We start from the raw sequence: 25572 nt of genomic DNA on the forward strand, positions 1-25572 counted from the left end.
TGTTTCTGACAGAAAGGAAACTCTTTTCCTAACTGTTTTCTGTATATGTACGATGATATTAACCCGTTACCCATGGGTCTTCTTTTCTTTTCTCTGATTGTCTAACACTTTGTAAAGCGCCATGAGACGTGTAATGTGTTCGCGCTCTATAAGTACAATTAAATTGAAATTGAAATATATAGAATCTATATTAGAATAATAGTGGATTAATATAATTGTGTGTGCTAATTGGAGGCATTATGTGTTTCTGCACTGCTTATATGCCCTTAAATGATACTCGTCTAGATATGAGGTCAGCTTTATGTCTGGAACAGATCTCTATGTGAGAGAACACACCCAGCTTATCCTCTCTGGCCTTGATTTTACCCCAATGCATTATCCAACCACTGAAGGAGAATGACTCGACTGTGAGGTGGACCCTAAGCCGCATGCTCACAACATCCGACGTGTGTATGAGTTCAAGCAGTAATCTGCGCACAAAAACAATCTAGATAAAATATTAACCAGTAAATAAAAAAAATAAAAAAGTATGTTGCTTATTTGCAAAGCTCCAGCAGCGCGACAGCGTGTTCGTTAGGATGCGCGCCCGTGTTGCGTGGCCTTTGAACCCATTGTTGTGTCGCGGCTGACGTCAGTGCTGTGTGCGAGAGACGGGCAGCAGAACGGCGTGCGCCTGGCGAGACAAAGGCGTCGGACCAGGGAACAGGAGAAAGAGGCGAGACATACTTCTTGTTTTTTCGGGACACATCTGCACGGAAATGTGAAGAAAGTCACCGGAACAGTAGATTGGGTGATGGGAAGATAAAACATCGGAATTCAGCACGAGCTGAACCCCTGTCCCTCCTCATATGCTTTTAAAATAATTTCTCCAACGCCCCCAAATTAGCAAGCCTGCTAGCGTTAGCCAACTGCTTGCCACACTCATCATTCCTTCAGAATCAGAAGAAAGGACCAAGATAAACTACAGGAGGTGGCCAAGAGACAAAGTAAGTCAAAGTTCTGTGTTGTCTCGAGTACATTCTGTTTCACACCTACACTGTGTTTATTTGTTATTTTGCTCGACAATGACTAACGTTAGCGGGCTAGCTGTTATCCACAAACAAAGGCGGCGACAACGTGACTAACCATGTAATGTTAGCTACTTGGCTAACAACAAATTACTGTGTCCTAAAGACAATAAACACTTCGTTCTGAGCGCGACTTTCTGCTAATGATGCAACATATCAGACAATTAACTATTGACATTTCTAGTTCACTATTATTGGAAAGATTCTTACAGTAATGATTATCATGCGACAATGATATACATTAAAACTAAACTAGCCCCACACCAACAACCAGTAGTCTGAAGAAAGAACCAGACAGACAAAGCAAGGAGAGAGAGGAGGGACCCAAAGTGAAGACCGTGAAGAAGCTGTGGCTTCAAGAGCAAATGTTATTTGTACCTCTTGATGCATAGCCTGCCAACGACTTGTTTAGTTCATTTTGACATTCGTTCACTTTTTTGTGGGACAACACCTAACGTTAACTCGTTGTTTATTTGTCCACCAGAAGGAGCTGAACGTCTACTTAATTCGTCTCCTGAAGTCTGATGTACAAATACGGGGACTATGCCTAGCCCCCTGTTTCATCCCGATATCATGGATCACGAAATGGTAGTGAGCAGTCCGCAGCAGAACGGGGTCACTTTATCGAGAGAGACCGACCAAGAGTCCCGGGAGGAGGACCATCAGGAGGTGCTCCGGTATGCTCTCGACCAGCTCTCGCTTATGGCTATGGAGAAGGTCGACCGCGGCGGCGGGATGGTGGAATCTCTAGACGACACTCCGGGCTCGGTGGGGGAGACGTGTAACGTCAACGGCGTTGGAGGCGGATATGTGGACCTACAGATGCTGGAACACCCAGGCGGCTCACGGGAGTCCCCGACGTCCTGCTCCCCGTCCCCGGAGTACTATGGCACAGGCGGCTACCACATGGCCGGCCCGCACTCCCATCCCATTCTCGGGGAACAAAGCTCCGTGCTGAGCCGAAAGAGGAGCGTCAACATGACTGAATGTGTACCTGTGCCTAGTTCGGAACACGTCGCAGAAATAGTTGGGAGACAAGGTATGTTTACTGTTTTTGAGGTTTTCTTTAATTTGACAATAGTTTACTGAAATAACATTTTTTCAAGACCCCAATTATAATGAAGCACAACATCTGTCAGTTGATTCGTGCAGCTTGCTTTGGCCAACGCGAGCGCCGTTCTTTGTTTGCATTGTTCGGAACTTTTTGCATCGTGGCCTAGGAAGTGTTTATCTGAAGTGAGCCTTTAAGGTGACGTTAGCTAGTAGTGATGCTAACTGCAGGGGATGCAGCGCCAGTGGTTGTGTGTGTTCATTGACGGCTTTGGGAAAACAGTCGTTAGCGGGTGATTTGTGGTGTTAAAACCTTACTGATAAAAGTATGTTGGCCACAGCAGTAATCTAGCTAGCTAGCCGTGCTTGCTTGTGGGTACTTCGGAGAGTGAGGGGGAGGGGAGGAGTAGTCGGGGAGGGGGGCGGTCGGGTCGGACAAAGCAGCAGCTTGTCGGGAGTCTGGACTTGTCTAGCACCCTGGCTCCAAACAAAAGAAACGTATCGACCGATTTCTTTTCACGCCACACATTACTTCAACCGTTGTTGTGATTGCCGCGAATAGTCACCGCGTGGCTGGTCGTCCAAGTTCAAAGTTTTATTTTGGACGATGTTTTGTTGTTATTGTCCTCCGCGCTCTAGAGATGTAGGCAAGGGAGAGGGCCGCATTGCTCCGCGCCGGGGCAGTGTTTGCGCTGGCCTGCTCGGGTGTAATGAAATAATACCACCGGCTGTACATTTTTTCCCCCAGACAAAGCCCCCCAATTTCTCCCGACAGATATCGACCTGCATGAAGTGTGTTTGGCGCGCCTAGCGCGCTACGGCGGAGGCAATGGCATTGTTCTCTTTGTTTGAAACAGCCATGCTGCCTCCCATAATGACATCACACACGGCGCTCTTCATTGGCTGCGTCTAGTCCGTCGTCCACACTTAAAGGAACAGCATCTAAAACCGGGGCATCGCCATAGCGTGTTTTAAGCGTCCCCGACAAAATAAAAATAGCATTTTAACTGTTTTGGTGGAGAAAATCCGTAGACATTGCACATAGCATGTACGGTGTTTGTCATTCGAAACGGCCATACGGTTAGTCGTGTCTGATGCGAATATGCCGTTAGACCCCCGCCTCTCATCCCGGTTATGTAACTCTGTTTTCATATGCGTCCTCTTTAATATGCACATGACACCGCCCAGTCAGTCTCCCGGTGGAGACGCTGCTCTCCGGCCTGCAGCCGGTGCCCCAAAAGCATTCAGAGCAATTCATTAGAGTAGCATGTTTACTGGTCAGATGAGACCACTTAATGATGAGATCAAATAAATAACATGAATTCTTTTCGTTTCTTTTTTCTTCTGTTCTTTTGCTTGTTTTCTTCCTCTTCTATTGTCTTCCTATCTCCTCTTGTTCATCCCGTATCTTTCCACTTGTCACTTTTTTGTGTTTAACACCTTTTTCCCCTCCCTCTCCCACCATCCTTGCCCTCACCTCTCATTCCTGCCTCTCCTCCTGTTTTTCTCTCTTTCATCCCTTTCTCTCTCTTTGTCCCTTTCCCTTTGTCCTCTCTCTCTCCTTTTCTTGTTGATCTGCGCAGGCTGTAAGATCAAGGCCCTGCGCGCCAAGACCAACACATACATCAAGACTCCAGTGCGCGGGGAGGAGCCCGTGTTCATAGTGACGGGCAGACGCGAGGACGTCGAGATGGCCAAGCGTGAGATCATCTCGGCCGCCGAGCACTTCTCCATGATCCGCGCCTCACGCTGCAAGGCTGGAGCCGGACAGGGCCCCGGGGCGAGCGGCACCGGAGGCCCTCTCCCCGGCCCCCCCAACCTGCCTGGCCAAACCACCATCCAGGTGCGGGTGCCGTACCGCGTGGTGGGTCTGGTGGTGGGGCCCAAGGGAGCCACCATCAAGCGAATCCAACAGCAGACGCACACGTACATCGTGACGCCGAGCCGCGAGAAGGACCCTGTGTTTGAGGTCACTGGCATGCCAGAGAATGTGGACCGGGCACGTGAGGAGATCGAGACGCACATCACGCTGCGCACGGGCGCCTTCGTCGACCTGCAGGCCGACAACGACTTCCACAGCAACGGCACAGACGTCAGCCTGGAGGGTCTGGGGGCCGCGCTGGCCGGGGGAGCCGGGGGGCTCGGAGGAGCGCTCTGGTCTCGTGCCACCCACCACCACCACCATCCTCACCCTCACCCTCACGCCCACCCCCACCACGCCCACTCGTCCTCAGCCTCAGGATCCCCTCCTCCTCCCCCGCCCCCGCCCCCACCACTCCCCCTCTCCTCAGCTCCCTCCTCACGCAAGCCTTCGGCCTATCACAACGGAGGCATGGGGCTGGACGCCTACCCCCCGACACGACGCGCCACTGACGGCGGGAGCCCCACCAGCCCCTTTAGCACCGGCAGCAGTGGAGGCGGCGGCTTCTCCTTCGGTTCCGACCCGACGGGCCTCACCGGGCCTCCCGGTGCTGCCGATGACCTGGCCTTTGAGTTCAGCGCCGCCAACATCTGGGCGCCGTTTGTGAATGGCGGGAAGCCGCAGCAGCAGGGGGTGGCAGGCGGTGGAGGAAACGGAGGGCCGTCTGTGGCGGCAGCGCCCTCTTCTGGCGGCCCAGCGTCGCACCCGCAGCCCTTGCGACGGAACAGCAGCGGTCTGAGTGGCGGTGTGCTGACCCCTCGGCTCTCCCCTACACTGCCCGTTGCCGTGGGTAGCAGCAGCGAGGCGGCTGGGCTCCTGGACCACCCGCTCGCCCGCCGGGCCCAGTCGGACCCCCTCAGCACTCTGGCCTGGCTGCAGACGGGCGGCGTGGGCGTGGCCTCCTTCTCATCCTGCGGCGGTGGCGGCGGAGGGTCCAGTTCCAGCTCGGGATCGTCCAGCTCCACCGGCTACTCGTCCTGTTCGGCATCCTCGCTGCCCGGCGGCTCCCCGACCGACTCGGAGGGCGGCGGCAGCGGCGTGGGTCTTCCTGTGGCGGGCATGTTGGGCCGACTGAAGAGCGCTGGCAGCGTGGTCGGCGTCGGGGCAGCGGGGCTGGTGATGGCGGCCGGCGCAGCAGGAGCGGGCAGCAGAGATTGCTGCGTGTGCTTCGAGAGCGAGGTGACTGCGGCGCTGGTGCCCTGTGGCCACAACCTCTTCTGCATGGACTGTGCTGGCCAGATCTGCCAGTCGCAGGAACCCGAGTGCCCCAAGTGCCACACGCCTGCCACACAGTGCATCCGCATCTTTTCCTAATGCCGCCCTGCCCTGCTTCACTCCCTCCCACACCGTACCCCTACCCCCAGCCCCAGCCCCCTGGGCCTGCACGGCCCACAGCCACCAGAACAAACAAACATGCACACATACCAACAAACAACAAACAGCCCCACAGAAACAAACCAACCAATCATTGGAAAGCAAAATCTTCCTGTTCCTGCTCGGGACTTTCTAGAGGTCGTGACCCCACCGAGAGAGACTGGCTGTGTAGCGGGAGGCATTGGTCACCCCCTCTCTCTGCCCGGCCGCCCACTCTGACTCCCGCATTAGATATGACACTATACTGATTGAATTATTAATAATAATAATAATAATGATAAAGAGTAATAAGATGGTGATAATAATAACGATTCTATTATGATAGACTCCTGTGTTTCATCAGAGACTGCACACGTGTACACATCTATTCTTTCCTAGAACATGGAGCTTTTTACAAATAATTTGTTTTGTTTTTCTGTTTTTGGAGGTTGTGGGGAAAGACACCTGTGTCTTACTTTTGCTTCTCTCCTTCGCTCTTCCTCCTCCTTCAACCCTCTGTTTCTCTGTGTGTGTGTGATGCTGTCTGGGATGTCTCTGTGCAGCAGACAGTAGAGACTGACTTTTTCCTTTCTCTGAATGGACAGATGTGTGTGTGTGTGTTTTCAGTCCAAGGTCACTTAGGTTTGCACTTTCTCCAGCATTTTCTTTTTGTGCGTGTGTGTGCGTCCGTGTGTGTGTGTGTGTGTGTGTGTGTGTTTGGTGTTCTCTGACACTCTGGAGAAGGCTCTGTCCACTTGGGCCAGCGGTGGCCATAAGTTGCACTACCACACACATACACATACACATGCAGACACGTACACCAGGCACCTGCAAGTCTAAATGGTTCCAGAACATTTTCCCTGTATAAGAATACGTAATAAGAACACTTGTCTGTTGTCTCCGGTGGTAACGGAACAGATGTGCTAAGTCAGCAGTGATTGAAACACACGTAGGATAAGGGCAAACCAGTGCTCGTCACTACAGAGCCATGAAGGTCAGGCGGCAGAGGTAGAGCCAGGTCTCTCTCTCTCTCTCTCTCTCTCTCTCTCTCTCTCTCTCTCTCTCTCTCTCTCTCTCTCTCTCTCTCTCTCTCTCTCTCTCTCTCTCTCTCTCTCTCTCTCTCTCTCTCTCTCTCTCTCTCTCTCTCTCGTGTCCCCACTAATAACGGCGAGGTGGTACCGGGTCCCCGGGATACTGGGGATCGCCTAGCATCATGACGTGTAACAGGAGCTGTTGGGACACCACAACTGTGGTTGCATTGACATTTCAACCTTGGGATTGCTGCCCATCTGACTGGCCATTTACCATCAGCAGCTTGTCTTTTAATTGGCATTTTGTTGGTTGATGGTTTGTATTAGTGGGGAAGTCTGACTCGTTGAGTCTGGTAGTTGTAGACAGTTACTACTTAGATCACTCAGATCCTGAACGGCAGAGTGAAAAGGATGTGCTATTGTTTTTCCTCTCTGACTTGTTGAAGCTTTTTTGGGGAGCACTGCTACACTCCAACTGACATAGAGAAGTTTAGGTCCTTCCCATACAGTTTCTTATTCTAATTGTTGACATTATTATTGAGATGGCTATTATGATTGCGACTGCTGTTGTTGATGGTGATTCACTCTCCAGACGAGGCCAGAATTGTCCTGGGTCTTGGAGAGAACCCCCAGTCTTCCACCTCCTCCACTAAAGCTCTTGTCCTCCAGCTAGATTGAGACAGCCCCCCACCCAATCCCTCAGATCTCTTGCTCTGTGCTGGCCTATTCCCATGTGGTTACTGGTCCTTTTTGCTGTGTCTCATTCGGCCTTGAAGTGGTCTTCGTCCAGGGTGGCGTATTGGCATATCATTCAGTGTGAAGCCTGCGTCCGAATAAGCGGTTCTCTGTAGACAACCCACCCCCCACCCCGTTCCTAGAAGTAATTTTCCTTGTTTGTATGCTTATATGACAGACCATGATTGACATTCAGACACTAACATATGGAGACATACTTTGTTCAAAAGGGCTTCCACGTCTTCTTCAGGCGCAAGCCTCTCAGTGGTCACTAAATGATGTACATACATAAACTACACTAACCCCCCCGCCCTCCCATCACACACACACACACGCACATACAGTTTATATGGCAGCTAGGTCACACAGGGCTTCCAGGTGTGTGTGTCTGTGTGTGTGTGTGTGTGTTTTCTCCCCTCCTGGTCCTGCGTGTGTTGTGTAGTGTACTGTTTGGGTCATCTGCCATGTAGTTATTCTGGGCACTGGACCTGAGGCTGGCTGGCTGGCTGGTTGGCTGGCTAGTCATAGGTGTGTTCTGTTAGAGAGCTTCAGCTGTTGCCAAGCCTGTGAAGGTTTTTGGGCATGCCCAGTCCCTGGCACTTTGGGATGTCTTCAGGACGGGGCTTGTGATGTCATCTTTGAGCGCCGGTCCCCGGGCCTGGCACGGACCACCGTCTCCATGGGAGCGCATTGCTTTGGGAGCCCTTTGTCCTGATGTGTGAGGGGATTGATTTTGTGCGTCCTCTCTGATGAATGGGTTGGGGGTTTTGTGTTATTGGGGTAAAGGCTGCCCCCTAATGGTTACAAAGTGCAGTGCCCCCTTGTCTGCCTCTGACTCACTTTCCTTTCTTTTTTTTTTGTTTGTTGCTTTCAATTTTACTTTATGCGAAACCAAAAGTCATTTCAATAATAAGGGTTCAGGCTTGGGTGTTGAATGAGAGGTGTGTGTGTGTGTGTGTGGGGGGGGGGGGGGGGGGGGGGATTGTAGTGGGTGGGAGGGGATCAATGGTCTGCCCTGAACACAATCATTTGGACTTAATTTTGTGCTGTGTGTTTAATTTTTAATTGTTGGTTTTTCTTAACCTTCCCAAGCTTAAGAAGTGCTTGACGCTGAAAGTGTAGGTTTTTAAACACATGTACCATTCTTTGTAAGTGATCTTTCTGCATGTCTTGAAAGCCAACCGGCGCTAACGAATACTTTTTCTACAAAAAAGTGAGAACTACTTTAAAGAGGAAAAAAAGACAACTTTTTACATATTTTTATTTTTTCAGTTGATTCCTGGAACCCATAACTCTCCCCTCTATATAATGTGACCATTTTATTACTTCAACTTAAGTCTTTATTTTCCATAGTTCTGTTGTTTTCCTCTGTATAACATATAGGCAATTTATAACAAAATGGAGAAAATTATTGAAGAAAAAAAATTAAAATTGAAATATATTTTATTTGAAAGTTTATGGACCTTTTTAAAAGCGCTAAGCCAGAACAGTTGTGTACACACAAGCTTATGATGTGCGCTAACTCGACGGTTATGAGAAATGTATTAAGAGTTTTATTTTTATGCTTCTTTAATAAAATCTAGTTTGTTTTTATTTACTTTTTACATTTTTTTGTTTACTTTGTTTTTGTAACGCAAAGCGATAACCTCCTGTGTCATGGTCCATTGAAATCTCAGCGCTTAGGCCTACACCTCCCTCCATCTTAGGCCACCAATACACACTCGCAGAAAAGGTACAGGTGTTTGTGTGTGTGTAAGCGCGAGCGTGTAAAATATTAAGGGGGGTATCGTGAGCAGACGCACACAAACATTACACACACGCCCCATTGTCTCCGGAATAGCTTTTCCGGATCTCCCGCTATGTGAAGATATGTAATGGTGACTTCAGAGCCAATATCTGACTGTCCTAAGATTGTTTTTTTTTTTTTTTTTTTTTTTTTTTTTTTTTTGGAGCAAAGTTTCCAAACCGCATGTACAGGGTACTTAGAAGGTGATGAGATGAGAACCGGGGCAAGTTGTTAAGTGCAGTGCCCCACCCCTCCTGCTCTGGAAAAATCTAGAAGTCGGGTTCTACAGCCTTAGAACCAGACAGAAACAGTACGTCCTCAGTTTTTCCACTAAATATTTCTCTCAATTTCCACTCTCTCTTACATTGATATATGAATGTCTTGAATGGAAAGACTTTTATGACATTATTTTTTACTTTATGTTTCATAATATCATTTTTTTTTACATTTGCTGACATGAGAGTAGAGTATTATGTTTGGGGATATATTTAATGTATATGTATATTTAATTATTATTAATTTTTTGCACATAATATATCTTTAAATTATTTCCCTCCGGAAGAGAAGGGGAGATAAAACTAATGTGATTACCGACCAAAATATATTACCAGTTAGATTACACTATTAAATACCCTTCCGATTATTATTATTATTATTAGATTACAAATCAGGGTTTAACATAAAGAGTTTAAATGAATTTTAATGTAATGATAAGAACACTCCCTCTCCCCAGTCCAGTTTTCTCCATGTGTTCAGACTACAGGCAAAGCGACAAAAGCACCTGGAGTATCTGCCAGCCAAAACACACTGTATGCAAACCCAAGTTTATCAGTAGGGTTGAGATGCAGTGCTTTCCTGTAGTATTTCATCCATTTTTTTTTATATATATCTTTATTTTTTCCTAAAGAGACCGAGAGTGTAATTGAAGGCTGTCCCTTAAAAAAAGAAAATGCTGGGAAAACTGGTTAAGAAACTTAAAGATTGCTTTTGCTGCAGTCTGCCATGTAATTTCTATGGGCGACAGTGACGTAGTTCCCACTGTAACCTTCAGAGGGAGCTAAAGGTTGTTCAAAGTGGACCCTGCAGGGCGTGTCCTGTTTTCCCTAGTGTCCTTGTGCGGCAGGGTTAGACCGGGACAGGATGTGTTTTTATTAGTTTGGGTTTTTTTGGCAGGGGAGGAACTTAAGTGAATGATTTTATTTTTGAAAGCATAGTCATAAGGATGGAAATCTTATTCAAATTATTTTTTTTTTTTATTTGAATACTTAAGGAGTTACATAAATTGCATAAATGTGTGAAATATTTGTGTTTTGGATACATGTTCTTTTTCATATATATATATATATATATATATATATATATATATATATATATATATTTCCCTCTTTTTTATTTCATAATTAGTTTTGATCAATTTTATGGTAAGTTTTCTTTTAATTGTTTTTTAGATGCAAAAAATCTCAATTGTTACCAAACAGAACTGTAGTCTTATTCATTTTTTTATTTTTTTGTTTTTCCCACCGCTGGTATTGTCTTGTTGAAAGGTCAGTGTAAAACAGTGACACATCTTGTTGGTCATTTTGTTTTGCCTTGAAGCTCAGGCGTTCATCCACAGACATGGTACATATGGCCTGTATGCATTCTTTATACACATATTTGACTTTGCTCAATGTAGATTTACTGATATTTTGGAGCCATTCTTATGGGGTAAGCAGATGTGTGCGTCATCCATTTTGTGTAGCCTATTTATTTTGCATTGGTCATGTTTCGCCTCCAGAGGAGAAGGTGTTGAAGAATCTCATATGTGCTTGCTTATTTTTGGGATGATACTTTTTACATGTAAGGTTACTCTAATATTTTTGGAATATTTTCAAGGTCTATTTCGCCTCCTTTCCCACCCCCCCACCCCACCCCGCCCTGATTTCATACATAAGACTGTTGTTTTTATGTACTATCGCATATTTTCAGACAAAATTAAAAGTGTTTTTGAATATTGAATCTGCCTGGTGTGTATAGTTTGTGTTTGTGCTATGCAGCCTACATATCAATAGCAGTCACTGTCTAGGTACACATTCATTATGAAGAAATGTGCACTTGCTTATGAAAATGCTTCATATTTCATAAGCAGTGCAGCAAGACTTTTCCTTTCCTTTCGTTTTAGCAGTAGTCTAGCCCTGAATGCCTTGTTATTGGCAAGTTCAAGACAAATCAATACAGTTTTGCATTGACACTTCTTGCCCGTTACCCAAAGAAATATTCCAGACTTTTGCCAGAGTTGTCTGGAAACTGAATATATTTTCTTTAAGGCCTTTAGGCTACTTTTTGTAGTTTTGTGAGACATGTTGGGCTTTTGACTGGCTTTTGACCTTGACCATGCATTGTTGACTTTTGTTGTGCATGTTTTACCGTAAGCGAAACATCTAGGCCTTTGCCACTCAAATTTCTGGTCCCGGTTAATAAAACAGGATTTAAAATTTCACGCTTTTTCCAGACCTGTGTAAGCACCCTGAGCCATTCTGCTTCCTCAGCTCACCTGTTTTGACATTTGTTGTTATTGTTATAACTGTTTGTTCTCCCTGGGCTTTTTCTTCTACTTCTAAAGCGTTTAATGCAGAAACTTCATTCAAACTGCGTTGCGTAGGTCTTACTTAGAACATGTGGGCTTTGTATTTTTCATCTTTGTAACTTGTATACTTTTTAAACTATTAATTAAAAACTATTCAAAATTTCCCCATAGGCTTAACATTGGGCTGATGACATCACAATAGGGCCATTAAGCAATTAGAATCCTGGGCCAGGTGGCCAGGCCACCTGCACCAACTTTTAATTTCTCAGGCTTTAAGCAGAGACGGTTGATAAAGCGAGACGATTCATAAGAGGGTAAATTCTGGCACGCTGTGACGTGGGGTTTGAAGCTGTTACGCCCATTTAGGAGTCTAGCGGGAGGTCCAGTGTCTATGTATTTTCTCGGAATATGACCAATTAGCCCTACATTCAACGATGTAAGTTATGAACCCATTTTCTACAAGCCACATGTCTCCGTAACATTCTGACATTGAAATTGTATTTTCCAACGAAACAAATAAACACAAAAATAGATTTTTTCGTGATCTGTCACTGTCTCCTCAAAGCTCTGGTGCACAGCCACCTGTTCTCGGAGGCTCTAGAGTCAAAGACGTAACATATTTTTTGCTAGAACTAGTAGACTGTAAAATAGAATACAAAATTATATTTATGTTATTATTAGTTATTTAGAGAATTTTTTTATGTTTTGACACGCCTATTTAGGAGTCCGGAACTAGTGCCATTTTGTTCCATTGGTGAATCGTCTTATGATTCATCTTAGTTAAGTATAGAATCTTTGCTTTAAGCATACAATCTCATTCTCTTAAGACTACAGATCCTGTTCCACTGCTTTCTCTGTCTATAACTGTTTCAAAATAAAAGTCCCCACCACAATAATTCACCGTTAAACAATTTAACCATTTAAACTATCCAATTATTTAAAACTGTTCAGCCATTCCAACTACATTAAACCACCAACTACATTAAACCACCTACCTAGCAACCAACATAGCAACCACCTCAAATACCCTAGCAACAACCTAGCAACCACTTCCACAGTTACATCCTAGCAACCAATATAGCAACCAATGAGTTTAACCTAGCAATCAGCATAGCAACCACCACAACTAACCTAGCAACAGCCTAGCAACCACCTCAAGTACCCTAGCAACAGCCTAGCAACCATGTAAAATACCCTAGCAACAGCCTAGCAACCACTTCCACAGTTACAACCTAGCAACCAATATAGCAACCAATGAGTTTAACCTAGCAACCAGCATAGCAACAACCACAACTAACCTAGCAACAGCCTAGCAACCACCTCAAGTACCCTAGCAACAGCCTAGCAACCATGTAAAATACCCTAGCAACAGCCTAGCAACCACTTCCACAGTTACAACCTAGCAACCAATATAGCAACCAATGAGTTTAACCTAGCAACCAGCATAGCAACAACCACAACTAACCTAGCAACAGCCTAGCAACCACCTCAAGTACCCTAGCAACAGTATAGCAAGTACCATAACTACCCTAGCAACAGCCTAGCAACCACCTCAAGTACCCTAGCAACAGCCTAGCAACCAAGGTAAGTAACATGGTTAGCATAGCTAGCATAATTACCATAGTTAGCATAACTGCTAGAAAACATTAGCTGAGTTAGCAAACTAATACTGTTAGCACAGTTAACTTGTTTACAGTGTTAACATAATTAGCCAATTAGCACATCATCTGTTTTAACAATATACCAATATATTCGCACCATATGTTTTGCATTTTCATGCACAGGTAATTCCCTGGAATTACGTTTTCTAGTTGTTTTTGTTGTCAAGCATGGTTATAGGCCTGTCATAAACATGCATTTCTAACAACACCAGGAAACAACAATGTTCCTCTGAAATGTATGCACCTTATCGAAGGGGAAAAAAACACCAGTCAGAGAAATTATTAAAGAACATACAGGTATTATATCTGTATAGACTGACTATCTGTTGCTGTATGCTGCTGAGACCTTGAATTTCCCCTGGGGATCAATAAAGTATCTATCTATCTATCTATCTGGAAGGTATTCATAGTAAATGGTTTGGTGAAGAAACGGTAAGTTCACTAAGTAAGTGGTAAACCATCTAAAAGAACCCCATGCCTTATGAATTATATTAGGAGATGAACCTCTAACTCTGAGTTTACTTACCCAGATTTGTCACTAAGCCATGTATTTTTAGAACCCCTCTGAGATTCTGAAGGACCAGGCAGCACAGGGTCTTGGGTTCAGATATTTTTTTAATTATTTTATTTTATTATTAATAGGAAGCAATGCAGCAGACACCCATCCTCATTCCGTGATAGGAATAATCATAACGAGAATTAAAAAACTTAGAAACATCCTCAGTATAAAAAGATCCTCTCATGCAATCCTCTATATCTGCGCTACATTCAGAAACAAATGCTGAACGTGAAGTCACAAGCGGGGAGAAAAAAAGTCACCTCTGGGGCAAGTCCAACAGGTAACAGGAGTCGCTGAACTCAAAGCGAAAGGGGAAAAGAAAGACCAAGCAATCATTGGGTAGTTGGCAGGTAACATCACAGACGCGTGCTGGCACTGAAGTGGAATTCCCATCATGCACTTAGGTCTATTCACAAGGTGGGCAACGCTGAGTTGTCATGGTGACATTTCTGCGTGCATGCATGCATGCATTTATGTGTTGTCCGTGCCCATTTTGTGCTTGAGCGTGTGTGTATATGTGTGTGCGTGTACGTGATGGGTGTTAGAATACTGTCTCTATGTTAAAGCCAGGGAAATTTCACCGAGACAGTTTCAAGTCTACCCCAACATGAAGGCCTATACTACTCACTGCAGGAGTGACATTCCGGTGCCGTGGATATTTGGTAGTCTTCCAGGAGGACAGGTCAACCCCAAGGCTGCCCCAGAGTCGCCTGCCCCCAAGTTAGTTAACAGTTCCAACTCTGTCGAGACAACACATTCTAGAAGGCATTCTAGAATCAGGAAACACTCTAGAATGTCTGCAAGACTCAGCAGTAACTATACCGACAAAGGTTTGTGGAATTTGCACTATTCCTAAAAATTCCACTTATTTTTTTTTTTTATAAATATATATATTGGCGAGTTTGTTTCCAAAACGCTATATCCTCCATTTTCATAAATAATGTTTTAAAATGTTGTTTTCCAGGTAATTTCAGTAGAACTGTAATTGGGTTATTTCTATTTGATTTATCTTTACTTAATCAAAACAACACGACAGCAAATTAAACAACATGTTAAATAACATACACAATTAAATAACATGACTTATTAATGTTTTAAAAAAAATGGATATATAGCGTTTTGGAACCAAACTCTTCATAATGTGTGTATATATATTTTTTTTATTATTGTGCTAATTTCATTACTATTTATATTGCACTGTAAACATTTGAAGACCGTTGAAGAGATCATGACAGGACAGTAGACAGTTGGGGTATCTTCAACAGAACACATCACTCCTAGGACAAGGTGACGACTGGCTGTCCACTGGACAGAGACATCTTAGAGAAGACGAGCTCAAACATCCTCGTCATCCTGCTGGTCCTCCTGCACCAAAACCTCAGCCGACTGGGCAGCGGAACTGGGCCAGAACATAGCCAGGCCTGCACCAGATCGAGGCTGGATCCACTCTAGGGTTGACCATAATCTGAGGCCTCACTCGCTTACGCTCCCATCAATCAACAGTATGGGACTCTTTCTGTACCCAAGCAAAGGCTCTGATCAGTATTGCTTTAAGACTCTGTGGAAAACAAGATGATAAACAACAAATCCAACTGAAGAAGACCAGACTTCACTACACATCAGCAGGCAGAGTGGGCTAGCATATGGCTAATTGGGAAATGTGTGTGTGTGTGTGTGAGTGCGCAAGAATGTATATATTGCCTAACCAGGAGTCACACACAATTGCATATCCTGAGCACATAGTGAGATCATGCGATCTTTATGTCATGCACAGCTATTGGCTTCCTCTATGGTCAGGTCGTCCATCTGCTGAGTGCTGCTGTCTCACTGATGGGCCCAAAGTCTGATGGGCCGGGGGTATTGGGTGGTTTCTGGGTGGGGGAGGGGGGTAAAACTCCCAGGCTTGGGGCTGAGCTGGGGACGGGTCCAGGGCCAGAGCACTGCACACTCGCTCTCTCTCTGTGTCTTTCTCTTCTCTTCCCAGCAGTGACCCTTGTGTTCTTTGTGATATCCTCAAAAAGGTAACATTCTGCCATAAATTCATGAGAAGAATTCAATCTGTAACAGGACTTTGGCAACAGGCGTGGACTGTTCTTCAGCCTGATCCCATGACTGGCCTTCCGCAGTGAGTACTCCTCCTCATCCTGCTCCTCCTCATTCTCCTACACCTCCTTCTACAGTGTCCAGAGCATCAGTGACCCTCACCCTGCTGCGTCAGTCTCTGTTGCAAAGCAGTGCCATGGAACTGGACACAATCAGCATTTATCTATGGGCTCAGTTCTTTACCCACAGACCAAGACACAAACACAAAGAAGCGATCAAACAAACAAACAAACAAACAACCAGGTGTAGTAAACAGGCCAGTAGCAGTAAACAGTGTGAGTGAGGGAGCATCTCTCCACCAGGCTGGATCTCTCAGAGCACGCAGAAGCACAGCATGCTGACACACAACACAGAGCCTGCAGCTGAGGGAGGCACCTACAGAGAGAGAGTGTGTGTGTGTGTGTGTGTGTGTGTGTGTGTGTGTGTGTGTGTGTGTGTGTGTGTGTGTGTGTGTGTGTCTGTACAAGAACAAGAGATTTAGTAGAGATATAATAAAGTGTGTGTGTGTATGTGTCATGAGGAAGCAAACCAGCAGGTGAAAAAAGACACAATGTTGAAGGACATTAATTAACAGAGAAGAACAGCACAGAGAGAACACACACACACACACACACACACACACAAACACAGACAAGAGAGAACACACAGGATGTGGCAAGGCTGTGGCTATACCATAGAACATGCAAAAAAAAAGGCCAAGTACATTTTCTGTCAAAATAAAAGTCCCACCCCTAGGGTTCTTTTTCAGGAAGTGGTTTGAGAGTTCAGTATATGTGTGTGTGTCCAGAGGGTGGGGAATCGGGGCACTGGCAGGAGCGGGTGTGTTTCTGTGCTTGAGGCAGAGCAGTCCGAAGCAGGAGGGTCCAGAGGGCAGAGGGGCGGTAGTGTGCGGGGAGCCAGAGTGCTGGGCCGTCCACAGTGCTCAGGAGAGAGAGAGACACACACTCATTGCTAGTTACATTTCAGTGCCAGACAGCAAGCTGAGTGGCACCCCAGTTATTAACATATTATTATTATTAGCAGATGTTAATAGCTGGAGAGTGGCTTGTATTTATTAAATAATTATTAATTCTTTATCAATGTTTGTTGTTAACTCATAATGGTAGTAGCCCTGTGATTAAAAGAAGTCAAAGAATAAAGAAAACAAATAAATCTATTTATAAAATACAGGGATTAAAGTATTGCCATGGCAACCCATTCTCAACTGAGATGGTGCACTGACTTACTGAGCTGAGCTCCACTGGTGTGTGTGTGTGCGTAGCGCGTGTCCATGTGTGAATGTGTGTGTGTGTGTGAGAGAGATAGAGAATGCATCCACATGTGTATTGCACATATTCTCGAATGTTGCCAGGGGCAGATATGACCTTTTGAGCCCTCTTGTCCTGTCCCACCCCCGACCCCAACAGAACCCAGTGGTGTGGAATCAGGGGTAACGTAAGGTGCGGGGAGTTCGGGGGTGGCATCAAGAAAGGTCAAAGGTCATTGGGCCGTCCATCAGGTGATGGGCATGGCTGGGGGGTCTTGTTGCTGTGGCGACGGTTGCCCCTTAGCTGGCGCGTCCCTCCTCGGCAGAGCGCTGGTCAGACTTGAGCTTGACGAACTCCTTGGCAACCTCGTCGTTGTTTCGCTGCGAGAGGATGCGTAGCACGGTGAGGCCGGTCTCGTCCATGTGCACACGCTTGCCCAGCGGCAGCCAGCAGGTGGCGCTGCCGCGTGACGAAAGCTCCCTCAGCTGCAGCACGGTCATGCCCACTGTACGGTCCTCCCGCGCAAAGCAGTAGTCCTTCACCGCCACCTGCATCTCATAGTCCTCCGGGCCCAGCTCTGTACCCAGGGTACTGCAGACGGAGGGGAGGGGTGGAGAGAGAGAGAAAAACAAAGGGGAAGAGGGAGGGAGAGAGAGAGATGCAGGTGTCACATTGCATATCCTCATGTAGACCCTGCAGTAGCACATTCAATTCCCTTCAATTCAGTTTGATCTCTATAGCAGTGATTCTTAAACTAGGGGTCGCGACCCCCAATGGGGACGCCAAAAACTTCCCTGGGGTCGCCAATTATTTTCTGTATTCAGTCTGAAATTATTATTAGGTAAAACAAAGGAAAATAATATTGGCAATATCTTTAAGAGAAGAGAGAGAAATTTTTTTGTCTTTCAACGAGATCTGGTTCAGCCTATGGGCTACTGGTCCGCTGATAGAAACAATATAACTATCTGCTCCCACTATGCAAACTCAACTTGTTCCCGCTATTTTAAGTGAAACAAAACAAAAGACATAGGTAGCCTACTAGCCAAAATGGACAGGTGGCTGCTTAAAAAATTGAACAAAAGCTCGGAAGTGCCATTTACCAGTGCGTCTACTCTAGAAAGAATTTCTGAAATATGCATTCACTTGCCAAGTTAAAGATAACCTCGACCACCCACAATGTGTGATTTGCGGCGATGTTCTGGCAAATGAGAGCTTAAAACTTGTCAAAATGAAACGACTTCTCAAAATACAGATGTCGGCTCAGCACCGTAGAGGAAAATCTCTGTGTCGCCGTATGCAGCATTCCTCCTAGAATTAACTTGCTATGTTCACGGAAGCATGCCCACCCTTCCCAATTTGTTAAAGATAGTAAACCAGGAAAGGGAAATAAAAATATATTGTTATTGTTATCGCCATAAATATAATTAATGTAACGTTGTAGGCCTAATGCTGCATGTGTATGTGTGTGTGCGTGCTTGTGTGTGCGCGCGCTATGCACATAGCTCTCTGATCTGATATTGCGGCAGCCTCACTTGTTTAATCGTGATTGTTTGGTTTTCTCGGTTCTTGTTCATATGGAGTAGATAAAACAAATGACTTTGCTTTCTAGTTTTTGCTTGATTTAGTTGTTAACTTTTGAGGGGGGTATTTGAGTAAGGACTTAGAATGGGTTTGGGGAAAGTGGGGTCGCCAGACCTCGCCATACTTTTTTGTGGGGTCGCCAGACAAAAAGTTTAAGAACCACTGCTCTATAGCACTGTAACATATAAATATGTCTCAAGGACTTTACAGATGCCCAAGAAGTCAGACATACCGCATGACATTTGGGCCTGGCTCTGTCACAAACTAGCAGTCACATCCATTACTGCCACAGCACAAACATTATGGACTGGATACAATAGCAGACAGCAAGCTACCAAGCGCCCTCTTAAGGCATGACACTGAACAACCACCACCGAAACTGAACTTGCCTACTTTATGTATTATTCTATTGCAGCCTAGCCTACTATTGCTTTATTTACTTATGATCACTTTGGATGACTGCATATGTCAGATGATGTCCTTGTTGCCATGAGGACACAGTACATTGTAGAAACTTACAACTGGTAGGTTTCAGCGAACTTGGGCGACCAGCTGTTGTTCTTGGACTTGGTGGCAAACTTGCGCTTCTTATCGCTCAGGTGAGGACCAATGATGTAGACCTCAACGAATGGACGGAACGGACGGGTCTGCCAGCGCAGGTCATTGGCTGACACCACTGTCAATCACAGACAAGGAGAGGAAGAAGCCAATGAGATATAAAGACATTAGTGATTAATCATTTACATATGTGTGTATACACTAGATGGTTTGTAAAACAATTGTAATGTAAACAAATATAAAGACAGAGGTTGCACATATATATGTATACACACACGCACACACACACACACACACACACACACACACACACACATACACACACCTTTGATGTTGATCTTGTTGGCTCCATTTCCTGGGTCGGTGAAGAGCTCTACATTCATGCAGACTTCTCCAACCTGGTCATCCACTCCTGAGGCTGCAGAGAACATACGGACACATTGTCAGATAGACACACACACACACAGCAAACACTTAACACACACACACACACACAATATCCATTTACTCCATCCAAAGAATGGACATTAATCCCTGGTTCTAAAAACATGTAAAACCTCAGGAATTGAGTGTCTATATGCTCTTCTCATGTCTGTGGATATCAACAGTAAAGTTCCTTTGAGATCTTAAGACGTTTGTCCCCAAACTGAGTTCCTGAGTGCACTGCGCCTGCAGGAGTTAGCACTATCCACAAGGGGGCAGTGTGGAGCCAGAGAGCATTTTTTGCAGGGCCCTGTGTGGCCACTCCCTAAGAGACCACTACAGGCAGGAAACACTGAGCTCATTTCCCTAACAACTGGTCACCGTGGGCGCTGTCCCGTGGGGTCAGATGTGACGTGGAGGCTCTGTGGGGAGAGTTGGCAGAGTGGGGAGTGATGGCAGTCACCTGGAATTGTGCAGAAGTACAGCACAAGACGGTGGGGCTGGACACACACACACGCACACACACACACACACAGTTTTAACCCTTGAAACCAGACAAGAAAACACAGCAGCATCCAAGCTGGTGTTACACAGCCAGAATCATATGTGTGTATGTGTGTGGTGGGGGGATTTAATCATGAGATGCTCCTTTCAGATACGTGGTGACTTGAGGCTGGGGAGAGGTGTGGCTTTCATCCCTGCCAGCATCCAGACAGAACCAGAGGTGCAGAGGTGGACAGGTGGATGGATGGGTGGATGGATGGAGGAGGGATATATGAGGAGCAGAGGTAAGTCCATTTCCAGATTAAAGGGTTTTAGATGGATGAGTGTGCTATAGAACGCTAGAGAAAACAGCCAATCTTATAAAACTGGGCAGTAAAGTACCTTTTATGGGGGGCTGCTAGCTTACACACGCAGACCTCTGAGACACACACACACACACACACACTGTCCTACAGGAGGTGCTTCTCCAGACCTGCAGTGTGAGTGTGTGTGTATGTGTGTGTGAAGGGGTTTTCTAATCTAATGAGAGGGTGCCAGGCAGGTTGCCAGGGGTAGCATCCTCCCCTCAATGACCTGCTCAACGGAAGCAGACATCGCATAATGAACGATCATTCTCATAAAACACGCTGTTGGCCCAGGCAACCTGCTCAGACCAGTGAGAGGGCCAGACGCCAGCGGAAGCGTCCACCTTGATCCACACACTCACTGCAGAGATCAAAGACGTTTGTCCAGGGCCTCAGACCACAGCCACAGGACGACTCTCCAGGTGACTAGAGACTGTCAAGACACCCAGATCACTGATAGCCCTTTCCCACCGACAGAGAACCGGTTCCGTTCCTGTTCGCAAACCAACATTTGAACTGTTCGGAGCGTTTCGACCAAACAAAAACCAGTTCAGAACATGGTAGGAACTGGAACCAAAAAATAGATGTTTTTTCCTGTGAACCAGAGTGGGCGTGTCATTGTAGCGTTCAGAGGAGAAGGCTAAAAGCATGACACAGCCAGCACCCACTCCATTTGTGCATATACCCTGTGTGTGTGTGTGTGTGTGTGTGTGTGTGTGTGTGTGTGTGTGTGTGTGTGTGTGTGTGTGTGTGTGTGTGCGTGTGTGTGTGCCCTGTGTGTTACTGGTGTAGAATCAGTTGTAGCTCACCTTTCTCTGGTAAAGTCTCCTCGTTGGCTGTGTACCTTTTACCTTTACCTCCATGGACTGGAGAGGGAGGGAGAGAAACACTCATTAGGGTGTTCAATATAAGTGGAGAAATAGAGGGCTCATGAATTTATATTTTCCTATCAAATACTGCATCCCCTAACAGATTTAACAGATAAACTGTTTTTACTGTTTTGCTTTGGCAACACTGTACCAACAGTCATGCTAATAAAACAAAACTGAACTGAATTGAGAGAGAGAAGAGAGAGAGAGAGAGAGAGAGAGAGAGAGAGAGAGAGAGAGAGAGGTGGTACAGAGGTAAACAGAGGGAGGGCTAGCTACCCTGAGTGTGCTGCGACTGGATGAACTTGCGGATGAGCTTGTCGGTGGCCTGCGTGTAGAGGGACAGGGCGTAGCGCAGAGACTGCAGGTCAGGGCTCTTCTCCAGGAAGGTCTTCTTCAGACCCACTCCACCCGCATGGAAGTATTGCTGCACAGGAGGGAAACAAGCACACACGCTGCCACCAAAAGCAAACCACTACTCCAATGACCTGGCACATTTCTCTGTTCGTTTATCTTTCAAATAGTAGATCTGTCCATTTCTCAATGAATGCAGAGACCACATAGTTCTCATGGGTGTCTACAAACGCATATACACAAACACAGACTTCCTCCTGGGGACTGCAGTGTGCTTCATATATATACTCATATATATATATATACTGACTATTGCTATTCATTGTAACAAATGCATCAGTAGGGATGCCATCTTGCCGCGGGGATCCACTCCTCTTTAATGCATTAGTGTCAATCTAGGCAAAGATCTAATGAAAATAAAATCACCATAAATTGTCAAAATCTCAAGCAATTTTCTAGTTTTTTGGGTTGTTCCAACTGACAGACATGTGTTTATGGTCGAGTCCAGAGAAAACTAAGCTTTTGACAATAATAAATATAAACTTACCCATCTAGCTCCATAGACTCCCATTCATTCTGCACTAACACGCGGCCGCCCTTAGAGGAACTATGGGTGAACTGCAACCAGGTTCGATACAATGGAAGCGAACATGCTCTCCGTAGACAGGCTCTGGTTGAGCCTACATAGCCTACCTCTCGTCTCGTTGACTTAGGTTGTAATATCACCAGAAGTTGCTGTTAGATCTGTAGAACATTTACTTCCGTGCTTTAACATAGTCTGATACTACATAGGCCAGTCATTACTTTTATAATCATGGGGCAGCAACGCTTTGGGCAAACGAGATGTAGCTTAATTCACAAATGTTTCAACAACGAAACCGAGTTTGCCATCATTGTGAGAAGTCGCCAAATTTGACGCTAGTCGCTAGATAAGGGTTTCTATCGCTGGGGATGGCCAAACGTCGCTAAATCGGTAATACTGACAACACGGGAAAACTGGTTTAGAGCTTCAGATCCCCGATCCAAGATGGCGGCGGTGTTGACGCATGCTGAGAAGCAGATATCTAGTTAGTATATATATCTATGAGTTTGCTTAAAGTGAAACTGAATACATAATAAATAATAAATCAAATGTTTTGTTAAAGGTGAAGGTGATACTGTAGAAAAAAAACGACATGACATGTTTGCTTGGTTGTTTGCTTGTACACTTGTCTAGTGCATTTCTTAATGTTGATGTTGTACCTTGATAGTGTCCAGGGCGAGCTCGATGACCGCACACTGTTTGGGTGACAGGGCTTTGGCCTCCTCTCGTCCCATGTGCTCCTGTATCATTCACATACACACACACACACACACACACACACACACACACACACACACACACACACACACACACACAGTAACAGAGAGTCCACATCAGCAACAGAATTAAATAAATGTCCACAAAAATATCTGTATAATATGAGAGTAGCAGAATAGTGAAACAAGCCCAAGTAAACTCTACGGACCCCACTGAGCAGTGCTAGTGTCTGTGTGTGTATGGACAGCTCTGCTGTGCTCCAGGGTACACCACTGAACTCACAGACTGTCTCTCACAGACTAGTGTTAGACTCACAACGGCAGCAGCCATGTCTTACAGAGAGTAATACTGTTGTTGGTGTTATTGTTGTTACTGTTGTTGTTTGTTACAACCCGTAAGAAAGCGAGTGACAGTAGAGGCCTTTCAAAGAGCAGACCAGAGCTCCTTCAGCTGTATCCACACGACAACACAGAAGAGAACACAGCCCCAGTCTGGCCCCAGTCAGTGAAGAGAGTGTTATAAACTGCAGTGGATCCTCACCTTGAGTTTGGAGAGCTGACCCAGCTCCTTGGCAGCATTAAAGATGAGTTGTGTGCCCTGTGAGGAAGAGAGAGAGAAGAGAGAAAGAGAGAGAGAGAGAGAGAGAGAGAGAGAGAGAGAGAGAGAGGAAAAGAGAGAGAGAGATAATTGATTGGTGTTATTGATCAGCATTTGTTAATTCTATGCTAAAGTCCAGGGGCATGATGAGAATATTGTTGTGGGTTAGATTTGGGGGAAAACTGCTTGTGGAGACTTTTAGCTTCCAGCTTTTCAGCGTTGACTGACTGATGTCTCTGACGTCTATGCCCACTGGCTCAGCCCTAAACTACTGCAGCGGAACCAAAACTCGCAGCCAGCTGCCAAGGATGACCCTATTCCTCTCACTTCTGTTCTCATCTGCTGGCTGCGCCTCTGCTACCTCAGAGCTCAAGTGGTCAGCATCCATGACCTGCCTGTTAGCCATCGGCCTGAACCTTCTAGCCACAGCGCTCATAGCTTCAGCAGAGGTCAGGGGTCAGGACTAGGGCAGGGATGGAGTATCATATTATTATAGTTTCTCACTGCAGGGGGTGGGGTGAGGTCAGACAGGAAGGATGTGCTGCTGAGTGAGGAAGAGGAAGAGGAGGAAGAGGAAGGAGATTGTGAGAAGGAAAAGGGAAAGAGGATTGCATAACACTGCACACAGTCTTCTGGAGGGGGACTGCTGAGCAGGTATCAGGACAGAGGGACAGACAGACACACACACTGACGAAGAAACACTCAGATAGACAGAGAGATAAGTTGCTGTGAGGGTGTGCAAAAAGACAGACAGACAGCTTTGAGAGACGGACAGACAGACAGCTTTGTGGTTGGTTGCTGTGTACAGGGAGAAGAAAAAAACAGACAGACAGACAGACAGACAGTTCAGAGGTAGGTGTTACATCCCTGTGTGTGTTTTGTGATTTGTTTCAGACAGTCCCGTGGGTGATTGACGCGTGAACACTGACCCATGCGGTTACCGTCGCTCCTGCCTGCCCTCAGAGTTAGACTGGGAGGAAGACTGATCACCAGGGGCTGCTTTTGAGTCCTTTTGAGTGTTTTGACTTGGTTTTGCAGCCTTAGTTTCTGATTCTTCTTTTTGTTATCATTCTATATTTTGTAAATAAATACTTTAAATTTACCCTTTGTGGTTGTTTCATCAGAGACTTTATAATGAGGAGCACTCAAAGAATCCTCCGTAGAAATGTGTGGGATAATGTGTGGGATTAGTTCTAGTGGCGTTTCCTCCTGAAACACAGTACTACACTCCCATCGTCTCCAAGTGGCATCCAGCCCGAGTTGGAATCCTTATCACTAAAGCAATGTGTAAAAAAAAAAGATGATCAACCAATCAAATTAGGTATAATTACAGTCGCTGTCAAACTATGATCCGTCAGCACCTTCCAAAGGGAAGCCATCCTCCTCGTCTATCCCTTCCAGTCCATCAGTCGTTTAGTTAGGTGCAATTTTGAGTTTTGTTGAGATTAGATCACATTAGCAAGTGCCACTGTGGACAGTAGAGATTTGGAATTGTTAGTAGGCCTACAAAAGGATTTTAGTAAACTACTGCTTCAACAACAACAACAATTAAATCTGATGGCAGACCAATGACAATTCTGGATGTTTGTATAGAGAGGGTTTTTAGGACTTTCAAGGGAGGGAGAGAGAGCCCGTGTGTGTTGCTGTTACGATTGGCAGTAGCCAGGGGGGATTTTCCAAGTATGTGGTTTAGTGACAAACCTGGGTTAGTTAACTTAGAGTAAGTGGTAAACCTCCTAATAGAAGAGCTGTATGGCTTCATTCTCCAAACAAAACAATGCCATAGAGCTCTTGTTGTAGGAGGTTTACCACTTACTCTGAGTTAACTTACCCAGGTTTGTCATAAACCACGTACTTGGAATACCCCCCAGGCTGCATTGTTATTCTACATTGTCGTGGCATTGTGTGTTACATAGCCTAGATTTCTATGCCTATGCATAGGGGTAATGTAGTGGTGGTCGAG

General features: G+C 45.7%; 2 protein-coding genes across 4 annotated transcripts in view; one reads left to right on the forward strand and one right to left on the reverse strand.

Annotated features, from left to right (window-relative positions):
• Positions 1-641: 641 nt before the first annotated feature.
• Positions 642-8750, forward strand: LOC121716960 (RNA-binding protein MEX3B-like). Of its 2 annotated transcripts, XR_006033803.1 has the most exons (4): positions 642-986; positions 1552-2106; positions 3701-6010; positions 7536-8750. XR_006033803.1 is itself a non-coding variant. In XM_042102519.1 (3 exons), exons 2-3 carry the CDS (start codon positions 1611-1613, stop codon positions 5350-5352), a joined length of 2148 nt encoding a protein of 715 aa, XP_041958453.1. In that variant the 5' UTR covers positions 642-986; positions 1552-1610; the 3' UTR covers positions 5353-8750. The 2 variants fall into 2 exon arrangements, 1 of the variants encoding a protein (XP_041958453.1); XM_042102519.1 differs by having other exon boundaries at positions 3701-8750.
• A 7502-nt stretch (positions 8751-16252) lies between these two features.
• The window catches only part of LOC121717993 (protein unc-13 homolog A-like), an 81915-nt gene continuing 72595 nt past the window's right edge, over positions 16253-25572 (reverse strand). For both annotated transcript variants that reach the window (XM_042102720.1, XM_042102729.1), the window contains 7 exons: positions 23553-23609; positions 22955-23035; positions 21638-21785; positions 21299-21355; positions 19544-19636; positions 19180-19336; positions 16253-17670 (listed from right to left, as the gene is read on the reverse strand). In XM_042102720.1, the coding sequence (XP_041958654.1) occupies positions 17379-17670; positions 19180-19336; positions 19544-19636; positions 21299-21355; positions 21638-21785; positions 22955-23035; positions 23553-23609 (885 nt within the window). In that variant the 3' untranslated portion in view covers positions 16253-17378. The remainder of the gene's footprint in view (positions 17671-19179; positions 19337-19543; positions 19637-21298; positions 21356-21637; positions 21786-22954; positions 23036-23552; positions 23610-25572) is intronic.

The sequence above is a fragment of the Alosa sapidissima genome, chromosome 1 (genome assembly GCF_018492685.1).
Source record: "Alosa sapidissima isolate fAloSap1 chromosome 1, fAloSap1.pri, whole genome shotgun sequence".
Classification (NCBI taxonomy): Eukaryota; Metazoa; Chordata; class Actinopteri; order Clupeiformes; family Clupeidae; genus Alosa; species Alosa sapidissima.

Coding starts and splice junctions, on each gene's coding strand:
- LOC121716960 (XM_042102519.1), top strand. CDS start 1,611: ATGCCTAGCCCCCTGTTTCATCCCGATATCATGGATCACGAAATGGTA. Junction 2,107..3,700: donor AGAAATAGTTGGGAGACAAG/GTATGTTTACTG, acceptor TGATCTGCGCAG/GCTGTAAGATCAAGGCCCTG.